The 23569-nt window shown below is 35.6% G+C and overlaps 1 protein-coding gene across 1 annotated transcript in view; it reads left to right on the plus strand.

Annotated features, from left to right (window-relative positions):
- GPM6A (glycoprotein M6A) overlaps positions 1 to 23569 on the plus strand; it is a 131128-nt gene that overhangs the window by 80230 nt on the left and 27329 nt on the right. The window contains exons 2-3 of the mRNA XM_009474803.2: positions 8379 to 8571; positions 23124 to 23280. Coding sequence (XP_009473078.1) covers positions 8379 to 8571; positions 23124 to 23280 — 350 coding nt within the window. The remainder of the gene's footprint in view (positions 1 to 8378; positions 8572 to 23123; positions 23281 to 23569) is intronic.

The raw sequence follows: 23569 nt of genomic DNA on the forward strand, positions 1-23569 counted from the left end.
TTTTGAATGCTTAATAAAAATAATGGACAGTTCTGGATGAAATTATAGCTAATTTTAAGCAATGTACAAAAATACAAATTCTGTTGCCCTTGTTCAGGTTTAATTGTTATTGTTATCCATTACTTAGAACGAGAGTATCAATATAAGTAAGGGAGGGAGGGATTTTGTGTCTTCTACTGTATTTTATTAAAATGCCCTGTAATCTACAGATCCCCATACTTCAAATGAAAATAATCATGAACAGAAAGAACTTTACCATTTGTATATGCACTAAGAGTAGTAAAGGTATTCATAAATGAATTTGTAAATCAGGTCTTTGAAGGTCATAGTAGTTTTCCCATTGAAAAAAATGCTTTACTGTGCAACTTTCTATTTTAACAAATATTGGTGGTGCTACATGGAGGTTTTGCAAACTTAAAAGAAAAAAACCCTTGCATTCCATGAGACATTTGAATTGACATTGGACTACTGACATAAGCTGGTCTTATAATTCTAAAATTTCTAACTAAAATTTCTCAAAGAATTGACTTAATTTAGAAAAAGGCTTTTTACAACAATATATCTGTAAGTCTGTACTTTCCTAGTACAAGTGCAGAACAATCTTATATTGATATTGGGGTAGAATAAATAAGCAATTGATCATTTCAATTTTATTTCTGTGAGCTTACTAAGAAAAAAAATGCTACATAGAACTGAGCTGAACTAAGCTAGGTTGCTTACCTTTTGACCACTCTATTTCTTTTGCTTTTTTTGCAGACAAGTTTCCAAATATTTTCTGGAATTCAAATTATGCTAAAGGACCAAATATTTCACCTTTACTGCTTCAATTTCAACTATTTCAGCATTTAGCCACATAAGAAAATATCAGGTCTTAAAGTTGGCAAACAAATTGTGCATCTTTTGTCACTGGAGGATTCTGCACATGCACATTCAGTTTGTGCAGTCTCTTAAGGTTCCATTTTCAGATCACTTTATTGTACTTATGTCATTTTCCTTTTCATTTTTGTTTTGAAATGCTTTTTAAGGGTTTTATAATTTTTTTTATGTTGCTGAAAGTTCTGTATATAGCTTGAAGACAAAATGCAGTAGTAAATATGATGGAAAAATGTGGATTTTTATGCTGTAATACTATCGTTATTATTGTTGGCCTGCATGTGGGGCCTATCTACGTGAGGACTTTCCATATCCATGGTGAGATAATCCCAATATCATTTGAGTAACTTAAGTCAGACTCTCTTGATGACTGAAGCTTTCTGTAAGTTAGAGAATCAGAGCACAGTCAGTTGGGATGGGTGTTGCAAAGCTAAATCTTTTGTTCCTTTTTTGTTATTGGATGAATTGTGTGAAGTTATATTTCTACAGAAGGAGAATTTTGAAGGCCTGAGAACTTACAGAGCAGCTTCTGGTTGCAGGTTGCCGAGACATTGATCCTTCATAAAATTCCCCATGGTAACAAAGTTATCCTAACCAGTACACAAAGGTGGTTTCTGGGAAATTTTTTATGCAAGATAATATAAAGGCAGCCATCTGATGAAGTGACGGGTTTGCAGGAGCTGCCTTCAAGAACCAGCATAACCAGAGAGTATCCCCACTTCTTAAAGTTCTCATATGTGCCAGTGGGATTCTTAGTAGCAAAAATGCATTACAGTAATTGTGCAAATGCACAATCTTAAGTATTTTAATTTAGTTTGAGAAATTTTGCATCTAAATAAACAAAAATCTTTTTACAATTCCTCTTAGCCTTGGTCCCATGTTAAGTGCAGCAACTGATGCAATTATTAACTGCAGAATGACTGTAAAGGCCTAAAGAATAGCATTTTGATTTTTGGTATTAACTGATTCTGATTAGCAAACATACAGTCACACTAAGAAGATAACAAGTCAAAGCAGATCCAGTAATGATACAGAATGTAATGTGTAAGAGGATACCTGCATATTTGTTTTGTATTTTCTTGCAGTTAGTTGGCCTTTTTCCTGAACTCCTTTGAAATTTTCTGGGCATTATACATATCATGTTGTTTATAACAGTTTAAACAAAATACCATGTTATTTATTTATTTTTCCACTGTAGTCTTAACAGCCAGGATCTCAGAATTAATTTTGTGGTAAAAGTAATTTTTGTTGCTTGATAGGTAATTCTGTAATAGTAAACATTCTCATGAAAAGCTAATTTAAACGAGAAGTCGTCTCCTGAACAAGACTAAGAAAGGTACTTTAGTTGTTAGTGTTTGATATAGTTTTCTTCTAAATTCCAGTAGATCTTGTATAATGGTAGAGGGTGGGAGCAGAGTGGGGATGTGTATGCAGCACTTTTTGAACAGGTTTTCCAGATCACAGTACAAGGATGATCTTTGCTGATTAATTCCCAAATGTTGCTTCCCCTTATTAGCAGCTTTGTTAAACAACATCTCAAATGTCTTGTCTGTCTTCTGTACTTGGGACAATATCAAGGGATTTGGATTGCTTCTGCCTGTTGCTCTGCTGTGATGTCTTGGAGAACAGTTTCGGCTCAGGAGGTCATGCCACATGTTGAATAATTTGGGGTTTTTTTGGTACTAGATCTGAGTAAAATGTGTTACTTTTTGTTCAGTACTATGTGTTTTGATGCATGTATTTATCAGTTAAAATATTACATAACAGTAGCTTGACTTCATGAGGTTAAGGCTAGCTTAATAAAATTCAGAACTAAATCTGCATGTTTCATGATGGTCTGTGAAACTGTATTTGAGTTGATTGGCCATGAAAGCTGTGTGACAAGTGGTACAAATTTAGATATGAAAAAATGCATGCCTAGCCAGGCATGGAAGGCAGAGAACATTTCCTTATTTTGTTTTCCATTTCAAGTTTATGTAGTTCTCCTGCATTTTACTTGGGCTCTGCTGTCCTGTCTCCTAATATTAGATAGAAAAATCTTTAAGAAAAATAAGTTAATAAAAAATGTCATTAAAATGTTATATGGTCTTCAGAGGTGCTAGTTTGCATGGGAGTTGTAGTTATCTGTGATTAATCATCCTAGATGTTCTAGCTGAAAATGCATTGTAAAGGAGGAAAAAAGCAAAACCAGAATATCCTTCTGTATTCTCTGTTTATTTTTTATTTATTTTTTATATATTTTTTTAAATATTTGTTTTCTACATGTTAATTTTTACATAGAAATCTGCGGTGGATAGGTTTTCTTAACAGTTTATGTAAAACACAGTAGCATAACTGCCTTCTGAGAGTGGTTCTGATATCATTGGTTTAAATTTCACTTTCACAGACTTATGAGGCGAGAGATGTAGGTCCTGAATCTCTTTTTTTTTCTTTTTTTTTTTTTTTAGTTTTTTTTTTTATTTAAATGCACTGGCCAGAAATGGATTGTGTGTTTTATTTGTCAGTTATATGTCCTGATCTGCACTGAGGAGAAAGAGTTCACGTATCACTAACACACAAACAAAGAAATTATTGTGGTGGTGCAATTTGTGTGCATAATTAGCATGTAAATCACAAGGACAATTTCTGCTTCTGCTTGAGATCTAAATCATTTGCCTTCTTAATGTAGAGAAGAGATTGTACAGACAAGGTCAACTTACGTTTGGCTGGTGCACTTGGAGGTATATTAGAAAACTTGCACCCAAAAAGCAGCATAAACTAGACGAGGTGTGCACAGATTTGCCTGTATAAGGAACACTTTACAAACCTTTTAAAGCAGACGTTTATATACCTATATCAAGAGTATTTCTGATATAGACAGTAATAATTTACTAAGAGGAGCAGAGGTAGTTGCCTACAAGATCTTTGCTGACTGGAAAGTGGATGTATGTAACATAACATTAATGTGCACTATTTTGATAGCTGAATATGGTCAGTATTTGGAGTTTTATTTTATCCATGTAAAATAAAATTCCTTGCCTTGTCATCTTCTATGTATTTCATTATTACATCTTCTCCGTGGAATGATTTATAATAAAATTAAAAAAAAAAGAACAGTACAGTTCTTCATGTTGAAGACTCCAAATAATAGTTTTTTTGATTACTTCCTACAGTTTATGTAAAAATAATTGGTGCCAGCATATCTTGATTTTTACCTGAGGGAAAATATTGCTAAACATAAGCAAAATAAGAACAATAAATGCTGAATTATACGCACAAGGTTATTGTGCAGGCTTATAGTGCAGAGCGAACTGTTTGAAAAGTACTGAAACCTGTATTTGCAGATGAAAACAAGCATCAAAGTAGGATACAATCTTTTTTATCTTTCCTGGTAATTATTTCCATGGCTGTATGTTTTAGCTACCTTGTGAAGATGGTGTTCAGAGTCGTGAATGACTGCCTGTCTCACAGATGCGTACACACATTGCACAGCTGAGTCACATTCTGTACGGGTGGTTCAATATCATTGTGCAAGTTAAAATAGCATTTCTATTGTTCTGTTATTAAACAGCTATTTTCACATTCTGAACAGCTAGAAAGAAAAGCATTGGAGCAAATATTACCTACAGCACATTACCTTCTGTGGGATATGAATGATGTGTGATACTCATTTTAAAATCTTAGTCCTGATTCACTGATTTTCTTTAGTTTTGATTTGATTTGACAACACTGAAAACTCTAGTTACTCATGAAGTAAATAGTGAGAAAAGTAGTAGGCCTATAGAAGAGCTGAATAAATAAGCAAAGCCTTGAGAATACCTGATAATTTGAAAATTTCCTGTGGTTGGAGAAACTTCCTTCCAATAATTTTTCTATGAGTGACAAAGTCTTAAATTGGTAAAATATACTACTATTAAAAGTTTCCCTCAAAGGCTTATACGCATGAACATTTCTAATGTGAGAGAGGAACAGAAGCACTTTTTCTTCACAAACTATAAATCTGTTTCAGTTATTTCTCAAATTTTGAAAAAATTGGAAAAAAAAAGGGGGTTGTTTCTGATGAAATTTTTCATTGGATTGCACCTTATTATATCTGTTATCACTTTATTGTATTACACTGTTTTTACTCTGTTATGCTATTTTACTGTATTACACTGTGTGGTGGGTTGACCCTGGCTGGATGCCAGGTACCCACCAAAGCTGCTCTATCACTCCCCCTCCTCAGCTGGACAAGGGAGAGAAAATATAACAAAAGGCTCGTGGGTTGAGATAAGGACAGGGAGAGAGCACTCACCCATTACTGTCACAGGCAAACCAGACTTCACTTGGGGAAATTAGTTTAATTTATTACCAATCAAATCAGAGTAAGGTAATGAGAAATAAAACCAAATCTTAAAACACCTTTCCCTTTACCCCTCCGTTCTTCCCGGGCTTAACTTCACTCCCAATTTTCTCTACCTCTTCCCCCTGCGCGGCACAGGGGGATGGGGAATAGGGACTGCGCTCAGTTGATCACACGTAGTCTCTGCTGCTCCTTCCTCTGCAGGGGGAGGACTCCTCACACTCTTCCCCTGCTCCAGCGGGGGGTGCCTCCCACCAGAGACAGTCCTCCACACACTTCTCCAACGTGAGTCCTTCCCACGGGCTGCAGTTCTTCATGAACTTCTCCAGCGTGGGTCCCTTCCACGGGGTGCAGTCCTTCAGGAACAGACTGCTCCAGCGTGGGTCCCCCATGGGGTCACAAGTTCTGCCTGCAGGATTGTTATTGGTAACAATACTCACACTTTTAAATACAGCAGTTATGTGAAATTAATGAAATTTATTCTAGTTCAGACTATTAGCTAGTTTTGTTCCTATGTTGTCATTTCTTTAACTTTCTCCCTTCCACTTCGCCTATCTCAGAAGGTGAAAAAAGAAATCTTTACAAAATTTCTCTTCCACCTCCCTGCCCCAAGCTATTGCAATATTAAGAAACACTCTCCCTAAAGTCCATGTGTCCTTGTAAATATTTAGATCTACCTTAGTTTTTCATCTTTGACTTTACAGGCCCTCATACATCACTCCCATTATCACTCTACTGTCATCTCTCCCCCTCTTTCTACTTTTTTGTATAATTTGTATGTGTACAGTGTTACTAGTTTCCTGAGGCTTTTTCTGTTGTTATTCCATGCTGAAAATGGCAATGGGCATTTTGTGATAAGCTCTGATATTATGCGACTATGTATTTCCCTGCAATCCTTGTTCAATATATATATTTTCAATATATATTTCTTATTTCTATGCCTTTTAGACAGTAGATTATCCAGTGAAGGATCCTTTTCTAATACTTGTGTAGGCTTTTAACCACTAAGGAATTAACTACAGCTATTGTTAAGGGTAATCTTAGAAAACAAGACTGAAGGATTTTTAAGAGATTTCTCATATTTATCTGCATGCAGAATTAGTTACTCCAAAAGCATTTATATGTTTTCCTAGTTTGTTCCTAAGACCTCCCACTGATGGAAAGCCCACAGACTTCCTAGGTATGAACTCCCATAGTCTAACAACCACTGAAGAAAGACACGAAGTGATCTACTGGACATTCAAAGCCCTGTGCTGCTGAATAGGAAAGCTACCTACTTAAGCAGAGTAGGACGTCATGAATCGCAGGAAGGATATATCCTTCAAGCAGGCTCATAGGAGCTCAGAGGGGAAAAAAAAATAAAATACTGTTAGCAAAGTGTTGGAAGGGTGGAAGGTGTTACACCCATGCAGGTGTGTGATGGCTGCTGGAGGTGGGTGACCTGTATAACAGGTTACTTAGTAAGACTTTGGTAGCAGTTTAAGTATATGAATTTGTACATTTTACATTGGTATTTTACAGTTGGCTGTGATATAGTAATTTGTCCTTAAATGAATGTAGTCTCAAGCTATATCTTTCTTTCTATTTTTATACAACCAGCATACCTAGTTGGGAATTACCCCACTTTTTGAAGTCTATATGTCTTGTAGATGTTTAGTATATTCCTTTATATTTTTCTTACAGGAATTATCCAGTAGTTTAAATACTGCCTTCTGTAGTACCTATACTTACAAAATTTCAATAGACATTTCCATTTAACTAAAAACCGTGTATATTTGAAAATGGCTTAACCTGTTCTCTTCAGAGAATCTTGTGTATAAATAGCTGCTAAACATATATGTGTGTATATATATCTATATATAAAGACAGATTGATATTTGTTCATTAAAAGCAGAAAATTAATACTTGAACAGGTAGAGGAGTTATCCATGCTAAAGGAAATAAGAACTTACTAACTTACAGGACAAAATAGGAAATTATGTGTAGAGGCTACATGTACTTCGAGCAAAGTAGACATACTTTCTTTAAAGAATGGCTTTTTTGTGCCTTTTTTTTTTCCCCTTTTAATATATCTCTGGTATTCCTATGATTTAGCATAGCCTAAAGCATTTGGAACATGTTAAAATATATTGACTCACACCTGTTGAACATCTTGTAAGTAATTTTTAATTGGCTATTGTCTGTATAAGCATTTAAATTTTATAGGCCTCATCTTGTTTTCTATCCAAATCCTTTGTGCATAACTGGTAATGCTTAGGAGAAAATAAAACTTTTGGCTACTGAGTCAATGCATGTTTGCCTTCCCTCAGCCAGTGGTTCCTGCCTTTTCTGTCCTTCCAGAAGGGAATAGGCAGGGCTCTACAGGATGTAAAAGTCATTGTGGGAGTGGTGAGATTTGAGAGAGTCAGAGAGGCCGCATTCATGAAACTACTTGACAAACTAGGCAAGGTAGTGCCAGAAACTTGAGCACCCTTGCTGGGGAAAGGGTTTGTTGTGGAACTGGGCAGCAGTTTAGACACTCCGATGGCTGGACAAAAGGTTGGCCTTGTATAACTCAAGAGCAATTGCCCTCATTTAAGAAACATTGCACAGGGTAAAATATATTGAGAGAAAATTCAGCTTCTGTAATTGTTTCTAATTCTGTGCCTTTTTAGTGGATATCTTCATTTATCCTTGTGAGGTATTTGAGTGATGCACAAAGAATTGGTGTTGTGAGTGGGAACGATTCTGTGTCAGCACTGTATGGATAAAAAATGGAATAATCCTATGGTGATGGAAGGAATTGAACTGGATATCCTCTTTCTGTGGTTTTCGTGTTATTAAGGGTCCTCCTCAGTAACCCGATAGGTGAGCAAGAGGAATTGTGAATATAGGTATAACCAAGGATTGACATTGTAACCTGCTCTGAATAAAAGCATGAAACTGTACAAGGAATTAACTGTTTAACGTTTCATGTTAATCAGCTGGCATGTCTATGTTTAATAGGTCAAGTAGCAACTGAGAAAACTCAGAAGTTGAATTAACCTGTGTCCTTTCACAGATTTTCTGACATTATGGGTTGTTAGACTTGTTCTAATCTCTCTTTGGCCTGCAGTCTTCAATTTTCAAGTGTTTCTCAAGAGTAAAAGCTTTCTTTTTGCTTTCTTGATATAATATATTAACACACATCTTTATTTACTTGTAGGGTGCTTTGAGTGTTGCATCAAATGCCTGGGAGGTATTCCCTATGCATCTTTGATTGCTACCATCCTGCTGTATGCTGGAGTCGCGCTGTTCTGTGGTTGTGGACATGAAGCACTTTCAGGAACTGTCAACATTCTGCAAACCTACTTTGAGATGACAAGAGCTGCAGGAGATGTTATTGATGTCTTTACCATGTAAGTTAATACTTTCTTTTAATTGTTTCCTTTTAAAACTGCTGAAAAATTCCACAGGGCATATAAATTTGACTCAAGAAAATGTGTTGTAATGAAAATCATAGAAAGAATGATTTGGATAAGCTCAGCAGATGAAGTTTTGACAGAGCTGATATTCTTACTATTTACAAGTAATTTATAATACTATTTAATATCCCATATCTATAGTTTAATTTATTACTAAACATTGCTTCACATAATATTGATTAATCTGTTCCATACATGCTTGCTTTTATCCTGTTTATCCTGCGATAATTTCTTTGCTGAAATATGTAAAAAAAAAACAAACCCAAACCTGAAGAGTTGTGCAGAACCCTGACACTTAAAATATCAAAACTCTATTGCCTCTGGTTTTCCTAGAATTCATCCATTTTGAAGGTTTCCTGCTTTGCTACTCCTGAAAATCTATTTCTGGAAGGCCTTTGTTTTATTGAGTGTCTCCTCACCTTTGGTAAATTAATTACATTTAACAAAGTAGTTTACTGTAACCTGAAATTAAATGATGTATTTTCTAATCTTATTGTCTCTTTAAAACATGATTTTCTTAGATATTTGAAATCCAAATTCTTATCTGGCTGCTAATCGTCATAAATAAAGCTGAAGAATCCTATCCTCAAATTTGTAAACCTTTTCTTTCATGAATGTTTTTTTGAGAAGTGAAGTGATTTGATCATCCATCAAAACATTGACTTCTTATGATAGATAGTTCCATGATAATTGCAGTTCAGTGCTTAGCAGTGGTCAAAAAGCAAACCAAGTGCCAGGTACTACTGGGAAAATCATAGAGAAACAGAGAACATACTTATGCCATTGTATAAATCCATCTTTCCTACATATCATTAATACTGTGTACAATATTGGTGCCCCAAAGAGGGCAAAAAAAGATGATTAGAGTTGTATAACAGAGGCTATATGTTTAAAAATTGAGTATAGTAGGACTCTTCAATCTAGAAAGAGAGTGATTAAGAGCTGTTGGGCTAGAGGTCTGTAAATTCACAATGTTATGAATAAGGAGTGCAAGGTTAGATTATCTGTCTCTTCCAGTACAAGAAGTTTGAGATATCAGAGGAAACTAGTAGGCACCAGGTTCAGAAGGAACAAGTGATGGTTCTTCAATTGTTGTATAGCAGACCTGTGAAGCTAGTTGCGTATTGTGGATGCCAAAAGCTTACATGGGTTCAAGGGCAGACTGGATAATCTTGGAAAACAAATCCATTGATGGTTTCTAATGGCATACAGACTTATCCAGCTCAGGAAGTCCCAGAACCTAGAACAGCATTGGGGTTATCCTATTGACTTGTCCGGTCTTACTTTTATATTCATTGTTTGAGACAGGAAAATGAACAAGATACCACTGTTTTCATGATAGCTAGAAAGAGAATCTTAAATCTCTTAACTTGTGTAGTGCTGTATTATCAACATCCTTTCCAAAGCTTCTCTGTGAACGTTAGCTGTATTGTCTGTGGGATTAGTAGCCAGAAGGGAGAATGTACCAAGTAAGTATGTCACTGCTACGGCATATCCAAATTTCTTCTTAGGACTGAGGAATTTAGATGTCTATTATAATAATATATTGGGTTGATGTGAAGTATGTGACTCCTGCTTTGCCTTTTTTGGCTTTTCATTTAGAATAATGGGTCTGACTTGACTTGGCGGCTAAGGTTCATTGTTATCCTGAATGAGAGATCAGTCATTTTATTAGGCTCTAACTTATTTTATTAGTCCCTAGGAAGCCATTAGTGCAGAACAGCCACAAATCGATGCTTTCTCTTCATAGCAAGTTTTCCAGCTTCCCTCTGTCAAATACTTAAGTGAAAATATCAGTCAGGAGCCATAGTTCAAATGCATATAATTCACTGGAAATGATTAAGGAACTGTAAAGATGGTTTTGGTTTTTTTTTTTCTTGGTATTTAATTGTTTGGCTTAGCTAGTAGCTTTTTAATTTGTTTGGGTTTTTTGTTTACTTAAAGATATACTAAACCCAATTCTTTCCTTGGCAGACCTACTGGAATCAAAATTTCAGTTTATTCAGTTGTGAAAAATGTCTCTAAAGTTACGCCTTGAAGGCAGAAGGAGCAAATATTTTGACTAAAAGCAGATGAGCCATTGCTTTTAACTGGATAAACTGTGTGATTCTCAAAGAAATTTGCACACGTTAATTTTCTACCTGCTTAAGTAGATATTACTCTGCTTTTTAAAATAATTTTGTAGAGAGAAGAAATGCTTGATATTTTTTCACAACTATTGATTAACAGTTGGGTCTACAAAAGCCCTATGGTAATTGTATTGCTTTGAAAGGCCAAAAAGCAGAAAGAAAAAATATGTAAGTAGAAACAAACAGTGCAGTGTCTACATTCTTAAAACTATACTTATTGAAATGGAAATAAAGCCTAATTGTTTATTGTTCTGATTAGAAATAATAAGAATTAAAAAAAAAATCTAGCAGTGTGCCCCACTAAATTCTACTTTTTTAAGGTTATTTATGACATTTTGGCTCTTAATGCTTCTAATGCTGTGAAGTGTCTGAGGCTGACTTGGAGTCCATCCTTCTGTGATAAATGCGCTAGGCAGATGCTGCAGTGGAGTCAAGTGTGTTAGATATTGTTTAATCACGCTTGTGGTTTCTGTCTGTATTTTTATTAGCACAGTGGATTTCAAATGTCATTCAGAATAAAAATTGATCCCTATCTGAGAGCTACTTATGTGGGTGGTAAGAGATAAGGGCTTTTTTAACTGTGCCCACAACTGTGTTCGTTCTGAACTCAAATAACACAACTCACAAGCCACCCTGTATCTTTTATCTTTGTCAATACAGTGACTCATTGCAATTTAAAAGAAGCAGCAGACCCCTGTAGACAAAATAAGGCATAATGAGGGCATAAACAAGATCTGAAACACTCTTTAAGTGCCTAAAATAAAAGCCAAAGTACCTAATTCCAACAAAGCCATTCAGAAATGTCCATGTCAATGTCCCTGAGGGCACCAACAGCCCTGATTGTCCCTGCCTGGCTTCAACCTGTCCATGGTCCAGGATCCCATTTCAGCCCAGCCTGGGGCTCTCAGTCCCTCAGCACGGACTCAGACTCTATGGGCTGGGGCTGTCCTGGCTGCCCAGGCTGCTCCCTGGCTGGGGTGCTGGCGTGGGCCCTGGCTGCCCCATGGGGAGCCCTCGTCCCACGTGGTGCCCTGATGCTTGGGGAGAGATGAATTAATTAAGAAACTACAATAGGCCTCGAATTCCCCTGGGAGGGCTCTGCCCTTGGGCGCTCAGACAAGAGCAGCAGCCCCATGGGATAGAAGAGGCGGTCTGAGTGCTGGCCCTGCAGAGTGGATGTGGTCCCTCATTCCAGCTCCCCAGACTCTCCTCTGAGTTCAAATAATATATAGCAGCTGCAGCCCATATCTGCTTTGGAAATACTAGTAAGTAGTAAATATTTATAATTTTAAAAATGAAGAGCAAGATGGTTTTAAAATTCCTTAAATGCCAGGCAGTTAAATAAATTTTCTCAAATTTATTATTTTCTTTCCAAGTTAAAATATGGAATGATCATGGTCAATAATTCTGAGGTATTGGAAATATCCTGGAGAGATGCTGTGTGGGGTAGAGATAGTGCTTTTATAGCAAAGGTTTACAGTAAAGAATGCTCTTTTTCTTGCCTGTTTTGAGGAGGAAAAAAGAAAACCCAAATTTGTCCTGTAATAGGGTGCTAAAAGCAATAGTTTCTAAAAAGTAACAATGATTTTTTTTTAAAAAGGATTTTGTCTCAAAATACTGGATTACAGCCTGACTTGAATTTCTTCAGGGCGATGCAGGTAAAACAGGTACTCTAAACTCTTGAAAAATAAATCAAATGTATTCAAATTCATGAGAACACATACTGTATAGACAGGTATTCCTTATGGAGAGAGCATATCTTCAAAAATCACAAAGCTGAGTGAGGTAGACTCTTCTCTCTTCACACAGTCATTTCTAAATCCATGAACCTTCAATGAATTGGATGGTTATAAAAAGCATTTGGAATTATCAATGAGTGACTTTTCATTGGGACTAACTGCTAATTATATTGCTTTCTGAATCACTTCTGTGAAACTTCATTCCCCACGGTCTCAGACTTCTTCACTATCAACATTATCACTGCTCTAATGGTAGCTGCTTCCCCCCCCAAGTGAAGAAATGCCTGTCTGGGGATTTAATGTACAGAAGTCATAAGCTGTTGTTTGGGATGTGGATTCCTTCAGTGGACGTATAGTAGTTATTTTAGTTCCTTGTGTTTTAAAGGGATCTTAAGAAAATAAATATGATGGTTTAAATTATCCTGAAAACTGCCTTTATGATATTTTAACTGTAATAGGTAAATGGTTTGTGTTGCCCACTTTGTCAGTTTAACAGCTCTGTAGGCTTCACTGAAACTGAGTAATCTGCTTGAGGTAGATGTGCTATTCAGTCATTCTTTTAATAACTTAATAAACTGCAGTGAACACTGTATCTGCAAAGTACCGGGTATAACTAGGTTCGCTTACTTAATCACTGATTTTGACAAGAGTCCGAAGTCAGCAGAAATAGATGTAGAATTATCAAACGTGTATTGTATGAGCTGGATTTTTATATTTTTCTGGTGTTTGGAACAAATTCCAGAAGATGTTTTTTAGGAAATCAGCAGCACAAGGTACGTTTGGTGTATCTCCCAGCATCTTTTCACAGTTCTTTCTCTTTAGTATGCAAGGCCAGTTAGTGCCATCTGTCACATGGTTGTGATATATAGGCCACAAAACAAGGGAATCACACTCTTAAAGTGGAAAATGAAGAAATCTTCCTGATGATAGAAACATTAACAACATTTTCCTACTACAGTCAGATCTAATTCAGGTCGTTGTAAATTCACTTCCTTTTAAAGGTGTGAAACCAAATAGTAAACTAAATGAAATTACAATCTGGAAATCTTTTGTCACTATCTTCTCTGTTGGAAGTGCCACAGACGTTCTACTGGAGCCACCTTCTTACAGCTAAAAATCTTCCTTTCAAAATGTGAAAGCCCGTGTATCAGATGCTGTTGTCTCCAAGTTTGATGCTTGCTGATAACTTTTCTGTTAGTCAGTGTATAGTCATTGTTTGTTAAAAGGGTATTATTTAGTAATATACATATGTATGTGCAACTGTTTTCTTTTGAGGAAAAAGAGCACGTGTAGAAGCTTTTATATCCCCCCTCTTAGTGTTTGAAACCAGTGTTTTGCGAAGTAGATAAATGGTTGTTGTTCTGATCTTCTGCTGTTCTTTGGTTTTGTTGGCTTTGCAGCTACCACAAGTTAAATATTGATACCACTAAAAATATTATTGTTATCATTAATATAATTACACTAATAATGGAATACTGTGAAAGGTATTACAATGAGACCTGTAGTAAAGGATAGCTGATACGAAATACGATATTTATAAATATTTGCATTGGACCCTGTGATGGTTCTGGTTTAGTCATCTACTTAGTATGCAATAGTACTAATCTGGTTTTCCCTGTACATGCTTGTTCTGTTACAAAAGCTTGGCATTCTTTAAATTTGAACTTAAATTATACTTTACACGCTATTTGTATTATGGGAAGCAAAACGAGTAAGGCTCTGTATCAGGACAAGTAATTGCTAACTTATGCAGGGCTGTGTCATAGTATGTCTGGAAACAGCAACCATCCTAAAGAGCCCTGGCAGGTAACCCCAGTGATTCTGTAAGGAGAAGTTTCATCTGAGCATGGATTCAGCTATCTGAGCCTACGAACGGGAAGAAAAGACAGGAGAGAAGTGGAGATGTACACCCTTTGCATATACCAAACTGTTAGGGTGACTGCCTGTGAGTGAAGTCCAGGCTTGTACAGTCATTTGTTTGAGGTGTATACTGCCTTTTTCAAGGTGTAAACTGCCTTCTGGTAAGGATTGTTTTCACACTCCTGATTATATAATAGTATCCAAGTAGTTATGTAAACAATAGTTTACTTTTCCTTTATACCTCAAATTAATATGTTATCTAGGGAGTATGATCTAAAGTTTTTAGCTTCATATTTGTAAAACTAGTATTAAAAGGTTCTTATAAAATGATAGTTTTATATAAAAAAATTTTTTTACAGTATGCCCGCTTAGAATTGTGTTTGGTTTTAGATAATAGATTTTACTGTTACATTAGGTCAATTTGATACCTCTAAAAGTATCAGAAAAAAGTTATGTATCTGAAAAAAGTTATAAATATCAGGAAAGATATTTTATTACAAAATATTTTGCAAATGCAATGCTTGGAAACTATCCAAAAATCCCCGAATATTACTACATTGATACATATGAAGTGTAGTTTCTTCTGTGACAGCAAATCGTTTTCAATTAATCTTATTTCACGTAAGTATTGTAGAAATCCTAGCTTGATATCTAATACTGTGTGTCTAATCTGTATGCTGCATAGGCTGATAATCATCTTGCACTACAAAAAATGGACAACAGTGAGCTGAGAACAGCCTTATTCAAACCCTCTTTTGAAATCTACAGAGAATCTGCTCTCTTGGTATTTTTGAGATGTAAGCTCCGAAGATGTAGTCCAGGGTTAAGTGGAGGAGTCACAAGGCTACATATGCATTAGAAAGCAGTGTTAGCACAATAGAAACTGATCGGTAGACCTAAATACTTGGTGCTAATAACTTGCTGTTCATACAGTATTTATTTCAGGGACTTATTTTGGACTCAGTCTTGCCTGATACAATGGACTGAATATCCATTAGCTGCTGGAGTGCAGTAGGAGCACTTGTGGAGCATACTTCCCATTTAGCTTAACTGGAAAGGAATCCATGTTGTGCACTCTGAAAAACATGATGCAAAATGTACCTCAATAAGTAGGGACAGCTGCAGAACTTGCTTAAAAAAAAAAAAAAAAAATCCATTCCTGAACCAAAACTCTAATGGGGATATACCGATAATCCCTACGGCTGTAAAGTTAAAGGTTTGTTCTCTGAGCTCAGTGGTAAAAAGACTCCTAACTAGGCTAATGAGAGTTCCCACTAATAGCACTCTTTGAGTTCTTGTACCTGGATTCTGACTAAATATAGAAGAATGAAGTTATCTCTGCAAGGAAGGCCTAACTTTGGCCTACGTGTCTTGTTCGTGTATTATAATTTGACAGGAACCACCAGAGAGCGCACAATGTTATCAAACGATGCATTTTTCATTTAAAAAAAAAATGCAGTTTACTTAAGGAGAACAGTTTCTATTTCACTGCAATGGTTCAGTCACACATAAAAAGTAACACTGGACAAATATAGCATATTAAAGATTAGATGCGGAACATAACATTTTACATCTGGTATCATTTGGTAGATGCACCAAATCTGACAAAACATGGCAGCACCTGAGAATATCACCTTTGCAAGATTATACAGTGCTGAAAAGTCACATTTACAACCTATTCAGCTGTTTTATGTAGCCTAGTGTTCTGTATTCTGTTAAAAGCAAACCCAGTAAGAATCTATGTAAATAAAATTTAGGATTTGGGAGGTACCTGCAAAAATGTGGTCCTCATTTTATGGAATAATTGAATAAGGAAATTCATAGCAGTGCATGTGAATAACAGCATAATAATTACATAATTGTTTGGTCTTCATCTGTGCAAATGCAGTCTACTACTTTAAGCAGACAGCTGCATTATTTAATACTGTGTTAAGCAGCTCTCTTTCTTGGTTGTCTGGAATTTTAGGTTGGCTATGATCACTGCATGCCTGTGATTTGGAGCACTTGCAATAGACCTTTCTTAGCAGGTTGTTCATGTTCATAGGAAACATCTTTTTCTCTTTTAAGTGCCTTTGTTTCCTTTTATTCTTAGTTTACTTTATAAACATATAAAATGGAAAGCATATATTCCTTTGTAATGTACATATTGCTAAATCTTGCTTCAGGTGCCATGCAAAACTAAGATAACTGGCCTTTCCACAGGAGATCTGAAAAAGGTAAAATTAACTATTACCATCCCAATCTGGAGTTTTAGTATCAAGTTGTCAGTCTTACGCTATCAGTATTTACTGTGTGTGACTCATCCTGTGATATGCTTTTACTACATCTTTTTACACTTTATTGCTGTGGAAGTTGCCTGGGAATTCAGTATCCATAGTGCACAACACCATCATGTAATTCTGCCAGAAGTCTGCACGTTACTGTGCGCTAATTCCAGTCTTTTTTTGGTCGCCTTCAGGCAAAGAGGGCTCCAGATGTCTTCTGTAATTAACATCTTTAAAAATGTTTCGAAGAAAGTAGTTTTGCTAGAGGTGAGCAGACAGAACAAACCTAGATTATCAGAAACAACTTTGAGAAGCAGCCTTGTCCATATGTCATAGTCAGAATTTCGTGTTTTGGACTCAAACATTTCATGATTATTTAAATTCTTATGTTGTATCCTTTCCTGTTCCAAGAAAGTTACAAGATTCATAGGGCAGAAATGTGGTTTGTGCTGCTATTGCTCCTCTTCCATTAGGTTGTGAATTCTCTACTGCTTTTCAAGGTGCTCCATGAAATCTCAGCTCAACTGTCCCATTCCCAGGAAGGAAGAAACCATCAAGCTTTTAGAGGATGATGGTTTAGGGTTGGATTCTGCATACCTGTAGAGAGTTGTATGCCACAAATTAATCTGTTGAAATCAAAGGGATCTTATGTCACATCAGCTTCTGTGCAGAGTAGAATAACAAAATCTGTCGCTTGCAGAATGTGAGTGTAACTTGCATATTATAGTATGATGATCTCTTCTTTATATAATCTTAACAATCTGGCTTTAGTTTTGAGGAAATGATTTGTACGATTACATACAAAATTTATTCCAGAAATACAGAATCAGAAGTTTCTGTTTTCTTTTTATTATGGTTTATTTCTACTTTAACAAAAAATACTTTTAGGTCTTTGTTGCTCTTATACTTCATCTACTGTTAATCCTTTCTGCTTTTATCATTTCCTGACAAACTTTAAATGAACATTCTGTACACCAATTTGTTTTCTTTCCACCTGAAATTTAGAAATTTAGACTCTGTATTAACCTAATCTCAGAAAAATCCCTCATGGATCTATGCTGATATTTTCGTACTAGTTTCATTTTTCGCTTCTCCACAGTGAGGATATTTCAGTTTCTTTTGCCTCATTTATGTTGTTACCTGGAGATTTTTGGTCTTATTTTGCAGGTAGTACATGATTATTAATAAATCCTTCTCTCTCCCTGCTGGCTGTATGTTTTCCTTCTGAAGTTTGCCTTTTCTTGTCTCCTCCCTTTGCTAACAATTCTTCTATGCTTCATGGTACCAACTATCTTCTTTGCTCAAACTGTTTAAGTGAATAATGTCATGAACTTACACCAAGAAATTGTTCCCAGCTGGTTTGCAGGACAGCCTGAGCACCTGTTTTAAAAACTTCCATGGGGCATGGCTTCTGCATACCCTAAACAGACCCTCTTGCTTGCACACATCCCCTTATATCTTGTCTCTCTTCAAAAACCACATTTGCAAAACTGTTTGTTCAAGATTGAGATAGCTTGAGGGGGTAGGCTGCTATCTCAGTCTCTTAACAGCCTCTTAGGATCAGGCCCTCTGGGGACGAGAGGATAAGCATGAAGGCCAGCATTGCTGTTTTACAGATTAACAGAGATTATTGTGCATTCTAGATGTGAACATCAACTATTCAAAGTTCCTTGTGATTGAAAAAAATAAATAAATGGAAAAAAATCCCAAACCCGACCTACCCCACTGACAGTGATTACATGCATTTCTCATCTTTCTAAATTGTCTATGCCAGTTAAAAAAAGAAAAGGCAATTTTCAATTAGAAATTTTACTATGATAATATAACTTTTTGGTCCTTTGATGGCTTTGGTATTTTGTTTTCTTTATTGTGTTTTCTTAGCTTGGAAATAGGTATAATTGCCTGAATCTACTTGCATTCAGAGAGTATAGCTACAGTTTGCTGGCAATTATGTGCTGTTCGGCACCTGTAGTATCTGAATGTCTTTATCTATATTTGGAGAAGTTATGTTATAAATTCAGGAAGAGAATGTGAGATGGAATTATAAATGCTGGAAAACTAGTTCCACAGCAATACCTAGTACTGTGGTGGGCTAGGCCAACTAAAACCTCTGTAATATTAGGCTTTTATCTCTTGTTCCAGCTGAAGTGTACACATACTTTATTTGAATAAAAAGGTTTTCTGGACAGCATGAGAATCATGTGTCACAGGGCAAACTGATGTTTTTTTTGTTGCTGTTAATTGCAAATAAATGTCTGCAATGCATTTCTATATTAGCCAAATTAAAGAAAAATATCCCTAGGTGCATGTAGATTGTTCCAAAGAAATATTAAATAATTTTGATAGAAAAATATATATTGGTGTTCATTAGCTGAGTACCAACTTTCAACATTGAGGGTAGAATGTGTACCATGGTTAAACTGAACAGTGTAAATTCTTCAGGCTTACTACAATTTGCAATTCCTTTTAGGACACAGTAAAATATAAAAGGTCAATGTTAACACTTCTTGGCTTATCTGTTGGGGTATTTATTATTATATTAAATATTTATTATGGTGAGGCAGTACTGATTTACTCCAGTGAAACAACTAGTTCCTCAAGCCCAAAATGTTATTACTTCTAGACACAGTTAATAGAAGCTAATTATGAATATTGAAATACTTTTGAAACAGGATGTAATAAATATGAGCTCAGTTGATTGAAGGAGTCTCAACAACAAAATAATGACTAATTTGTTATAAAACACTTTTCACAAAAGCCTGCTACACATAGACATGATCATTCAATAATTAATCTTATTGCTTGCTAATTTATTTTATTTTTTAATCCTTGAATTTTCCAAAGCACCATGAAAATATACAGTAGGAAATCTGCAACATTTATCCAACTCACTGAGAATGTTTTCACTCACCTCTGACTTGTCTCTGCTGGGATAGTCTACTCTGTACTCAGCTACAACCTTTTTGTTAAGATGTTAGCATTGATGGCTTCCACCAATAACTTCTGTCAGAGGAAGAAAGTGTTTTCTCTAGAGCTATTTTAATACTCATCTTGTTGGATAGAATCCAGATTCAGATTAATGAATTAGGAAGACCGCTTAATATGGAATAATTAATGACCCAGCAGCAGAAAAAGAACTAAAAATTGAAAGATCAGCTTGATTTAAACCACAAATTGAAAACAGTGATGTTTGTGTTTTTAACATTTCTGAACATAGTTTTATGAGGAAAATCAGATCTGGAACTCATGGAGCCTCTACAAGATTAAGACAGTGTGCAAAATATGTTTTAGATTATTCTATTAAAAAAAGGCTTTTACTAATTTCAAGATGTTTTTCACAATTAATTTATGTTTAGATAATCATTCAGCTTATTCTACCCAGCAACCTAGGTTAATATGTGAAGATTGCATGAGCAACGCAAATTTGTTAAGATCAGGTTTATCTTTGCAATCTTCATTGATTGCCTTTTAATAGAAATGTTTCATGACTTTAATTATATCATTATATAACATTCATAGGACTTCTGCATTTAGTGAATAGGTATTCGAGATTTCTTTTTGTTCTTCTCATGTACTGTAGCTTTAGTCTTCACCTAATGTATATCTTTCCAATCCTGTCAGGAGTGCAAAGTTTATCTTTATAATTTTGTCTCTTCTTCCTTTGCTCCTTACCCATCTCTTTCCTTCCATTCCAGCCTACACAATGTAAGCCCTGCTTGTCCTTTTTCTTTGTCCCTGCCCACCTTGCCCGCTGGCTCATGTTCATCACCCCTTCTGCCATTCCCTTCTACCTCTCTGGCTGCTCTCGTGCTCTGTCTGCGGCATTTGAGACTTTGCTGAAACAGATGGCAATTAATCTCCCTGCGTTCATCCACAATGAATCAAATTCTATTTTAAAGAAAGGCAATCTCCATTTTACAAGGCCTATATTTTATTATCTATTATAATTTCATTGGAAAATCAAAGTTTATGTGAAATTTATTAGATGCTGCAGAATAATTTAATACCAACACTATCTTCAAAACTATATATATATATAAAATGTTATTGTTGTAATACATTTTCTTTAAATACAGCACACACTAAATGTAGTTATATTGCAATACAATCCTATCTGAATTTTAAAGAGGTAGCTGAATGATTGTTTCACAATTTTTGTTTATGTTTTTACTCTTTGCATTATACAAGATCTTTTCTCCTTGTAGTAAGTCTGGCTATTTCATCTTATGTAGTCTGATCAGTAGAGATTTTACTACTTCTCTCTGTAGAGAGCGTATGAGGAAGAAACTGATTTCTATATTTGGCTAGTGTATAGCTATATATATTTTTTCCTTGTAGGAGGCTTAAGTGAAAGTGATTCCTTTAGTTACACATAAGGCTGAGGAAAAAGCAGAGATCTTTTAGTATGCTTTTTGATACAAGCAGCTCAGTGGGAGGCTCAACACAGATGGTTTAAAGGGCTGTTGCAAGGGCTGAAGTAGTCTCTGGACTTCCTAAAAGCCTTAATCTTTTTAGGACAATGATAGCTTGTAATTTCTACAGCACTGAGCACACTGAGGTCTGTGAGGAGCTGCTGCTGGCAAAACTCCCACACTTAAGCCACTGGTGAAGGTCGCAATTTTATAAGGTGATAGCAATTGGAAGAGATTTTATAGAATAGTCACGAAGTTTCTGTCTGTTTCTTGTAAAGTTTATTTTCATCAATAATGACAGGACAGGCTCGAAACATCATTTTCCTGTTAAAACAGTGTTACACTGGCTGAATTACTATAAAATTAGGGAAACAGGATTTTTTTACAATGTAATCGGCAATTATATGTATTAAAATAAATTTCATCTTTGCATCACCTAATATTGTCTATAGCATTAAATTTATTTCACCGTTTTGAATAGTTCATGTATGTATTCTGTACAGATATCAACTTACCCTAGTTTTCACTTGAGTATGAAAGAAAAAGTGATGTAGGAAAATGCTGAGAGGGCTTTGTTATTGGAATGCTAGGGAAAAACATATCCTGTCTCATTCCCAGAACCCTTCAGTTATCGCCTTCTGAAAAATGTTACAATAGGTGCCGAAAGCATTCATTTACGATACTTCTCCCACCCCCAATCAGGTCATAAGTTTAATTGCATTTTTATGATACTAATGCAAGCTTAAGATTCAGTGAAGTTGTAGACACAGTCATATATCTGAAATATCAACTGTAAACTTGAATCTGACCTTAAATCTCTTGAAAACCATCCAAACTCAAAGATATTTTAATGGGGTTTTGAGCTTTGTTATTGTATTGTACATGTAAAACATATATTGAGAGTTATCTTTTGGGTGATGATGAAAAGTGTGATCCTAAAGAAATATTATCATTAATGGGTCTCTAGCTTATTTTTTTGTCCTACTTTGTTATGATCTGTTGCTGTCTTGACCTGGACAATATGACTGAAACTTACTAACATCTTAAACCTGCATATTACTGTTTTCTAAAGAGTTGCACAACTCCTGCTGAGTCATATTGATAAACTGAAAGCTTACTGTGGCTAGTTTTTTAGAGAAGTCCAAGTAGGAAACATTGAAACCTGCTGATCCAAGGTAATGGTCACTAGCAATGTTTCCAAGTTTAGACAAAACACTTAGAGCAGAGAGGTGCTTTCAAACATCTTTTCACAAATGTGGTCGTAAGAGAACATTTAGGAGGCAGTCTCCTTGAGCCACTGTTGAGCTTCTAGACGGTGCTGGGCAGGACAACAACATGACAACCCAGGTAATTGTCTCTGTAATTAATTGAGCCTTCTAGGGCTCTGCATGTTACACTGTAAGCCATCCTTCCATTTCTTGAGCTTTGGGTCTGTGAAATTATGTTTTTAAAGCCCCATTATAGAAGAACACCAGATGATCTGACCTTATTACTTCGGTAATAACATGTTTCTGGTTTGAAGTTAGGGATCTCTCTTGATGATTTTATTATTCTGTGTCAGACACTTTGTCCATTGAAGAATAAGTGGAAAAATAATAATAAGGAGAAGATAGCATAGATTGGCATTGCATCTTGAGAACTACTTGTACGTGTAAAAAGGTTTATTGAAGATTGTGACAAATACCTTTTCTATAACCTACGACCTGGATGCAATGTGTTACTTGGGAGATGTCAGATTATTGTTTCCTTTTTCTTTTTCTTTTGCCACTTTATTTAGAGGAAAAAATAAAATTAAAATTAACTGACTTTTAAATTATTCTGACAAATTGTTCTGTCTTACCTACACAGATCCATTTTTACATTTTATTAAATTAAATGGCCCAGTGTTTCTTATATCAATGCTATTTTATTCCAAAGTTCACTCCTGTCCTCAGCTTCAGCTGTCATTATAGCACATCAGCACTTAAGCTGACTCCAGTGTAGAAACTTTGAGGCTCAGTGGGTCTGATTATCTCACCCTGAAATTTCGGAGTCAGCTTTAAATATTTATGCAGATAAATAATTTTTGCTGTTCCTATACAGGATTGACATCTTCAAGTATGTGATATATGGTGTAGCAGCTGCATTCTTTGTATACGGCATTTTGCTGATGGTGGAGGGATTCTTTACAACTGGTGCCATCAAGGATCTCTATGGGGATTTCAAAATCACCACTTGCGGCAGATGTGTCAGTGCCTGGGTAAGTGGTTCAGAAAGCTTTTTGTACTTACGACAATTTCAACATGTTTTGAATACTTGTAGTGCTTTTTGATGTTCATTTTTTGTTTTTTGTTTCTTTAATATTTTCTGATACTTCAGTTTAGTGGTTAAAAATCATAGCAAAGGAGAACAGAGTGTTAGAAATGTTCTCTATATTGGTTAATCGCTAAGTAACTCTTAGGAGCAATTAATTCCACCCGTTGAATGGGAAAACTTATTCTCTTAGCAACACAAGCTGTTTGGGACAGGACTAAAAGTGTGTAATGCCT

The sequence above is a fragment of the Nipponia nippon genome, unplaced genomic scaffold (genome assembly GCF_047370975.1).
Source record: "Nipponia nippon isolate SJK-2023a ecotype South Korea unplaced genomic scaffold, ASM4737097v1 scaffold_6, whole genome shotgun sequence".
Lineage (NCBI taxonomy): Eukaryota > Metazoa > Chordata > Aves > Pelecaniformes > Threskiornithidae > Nipponia > Nipponia nippon.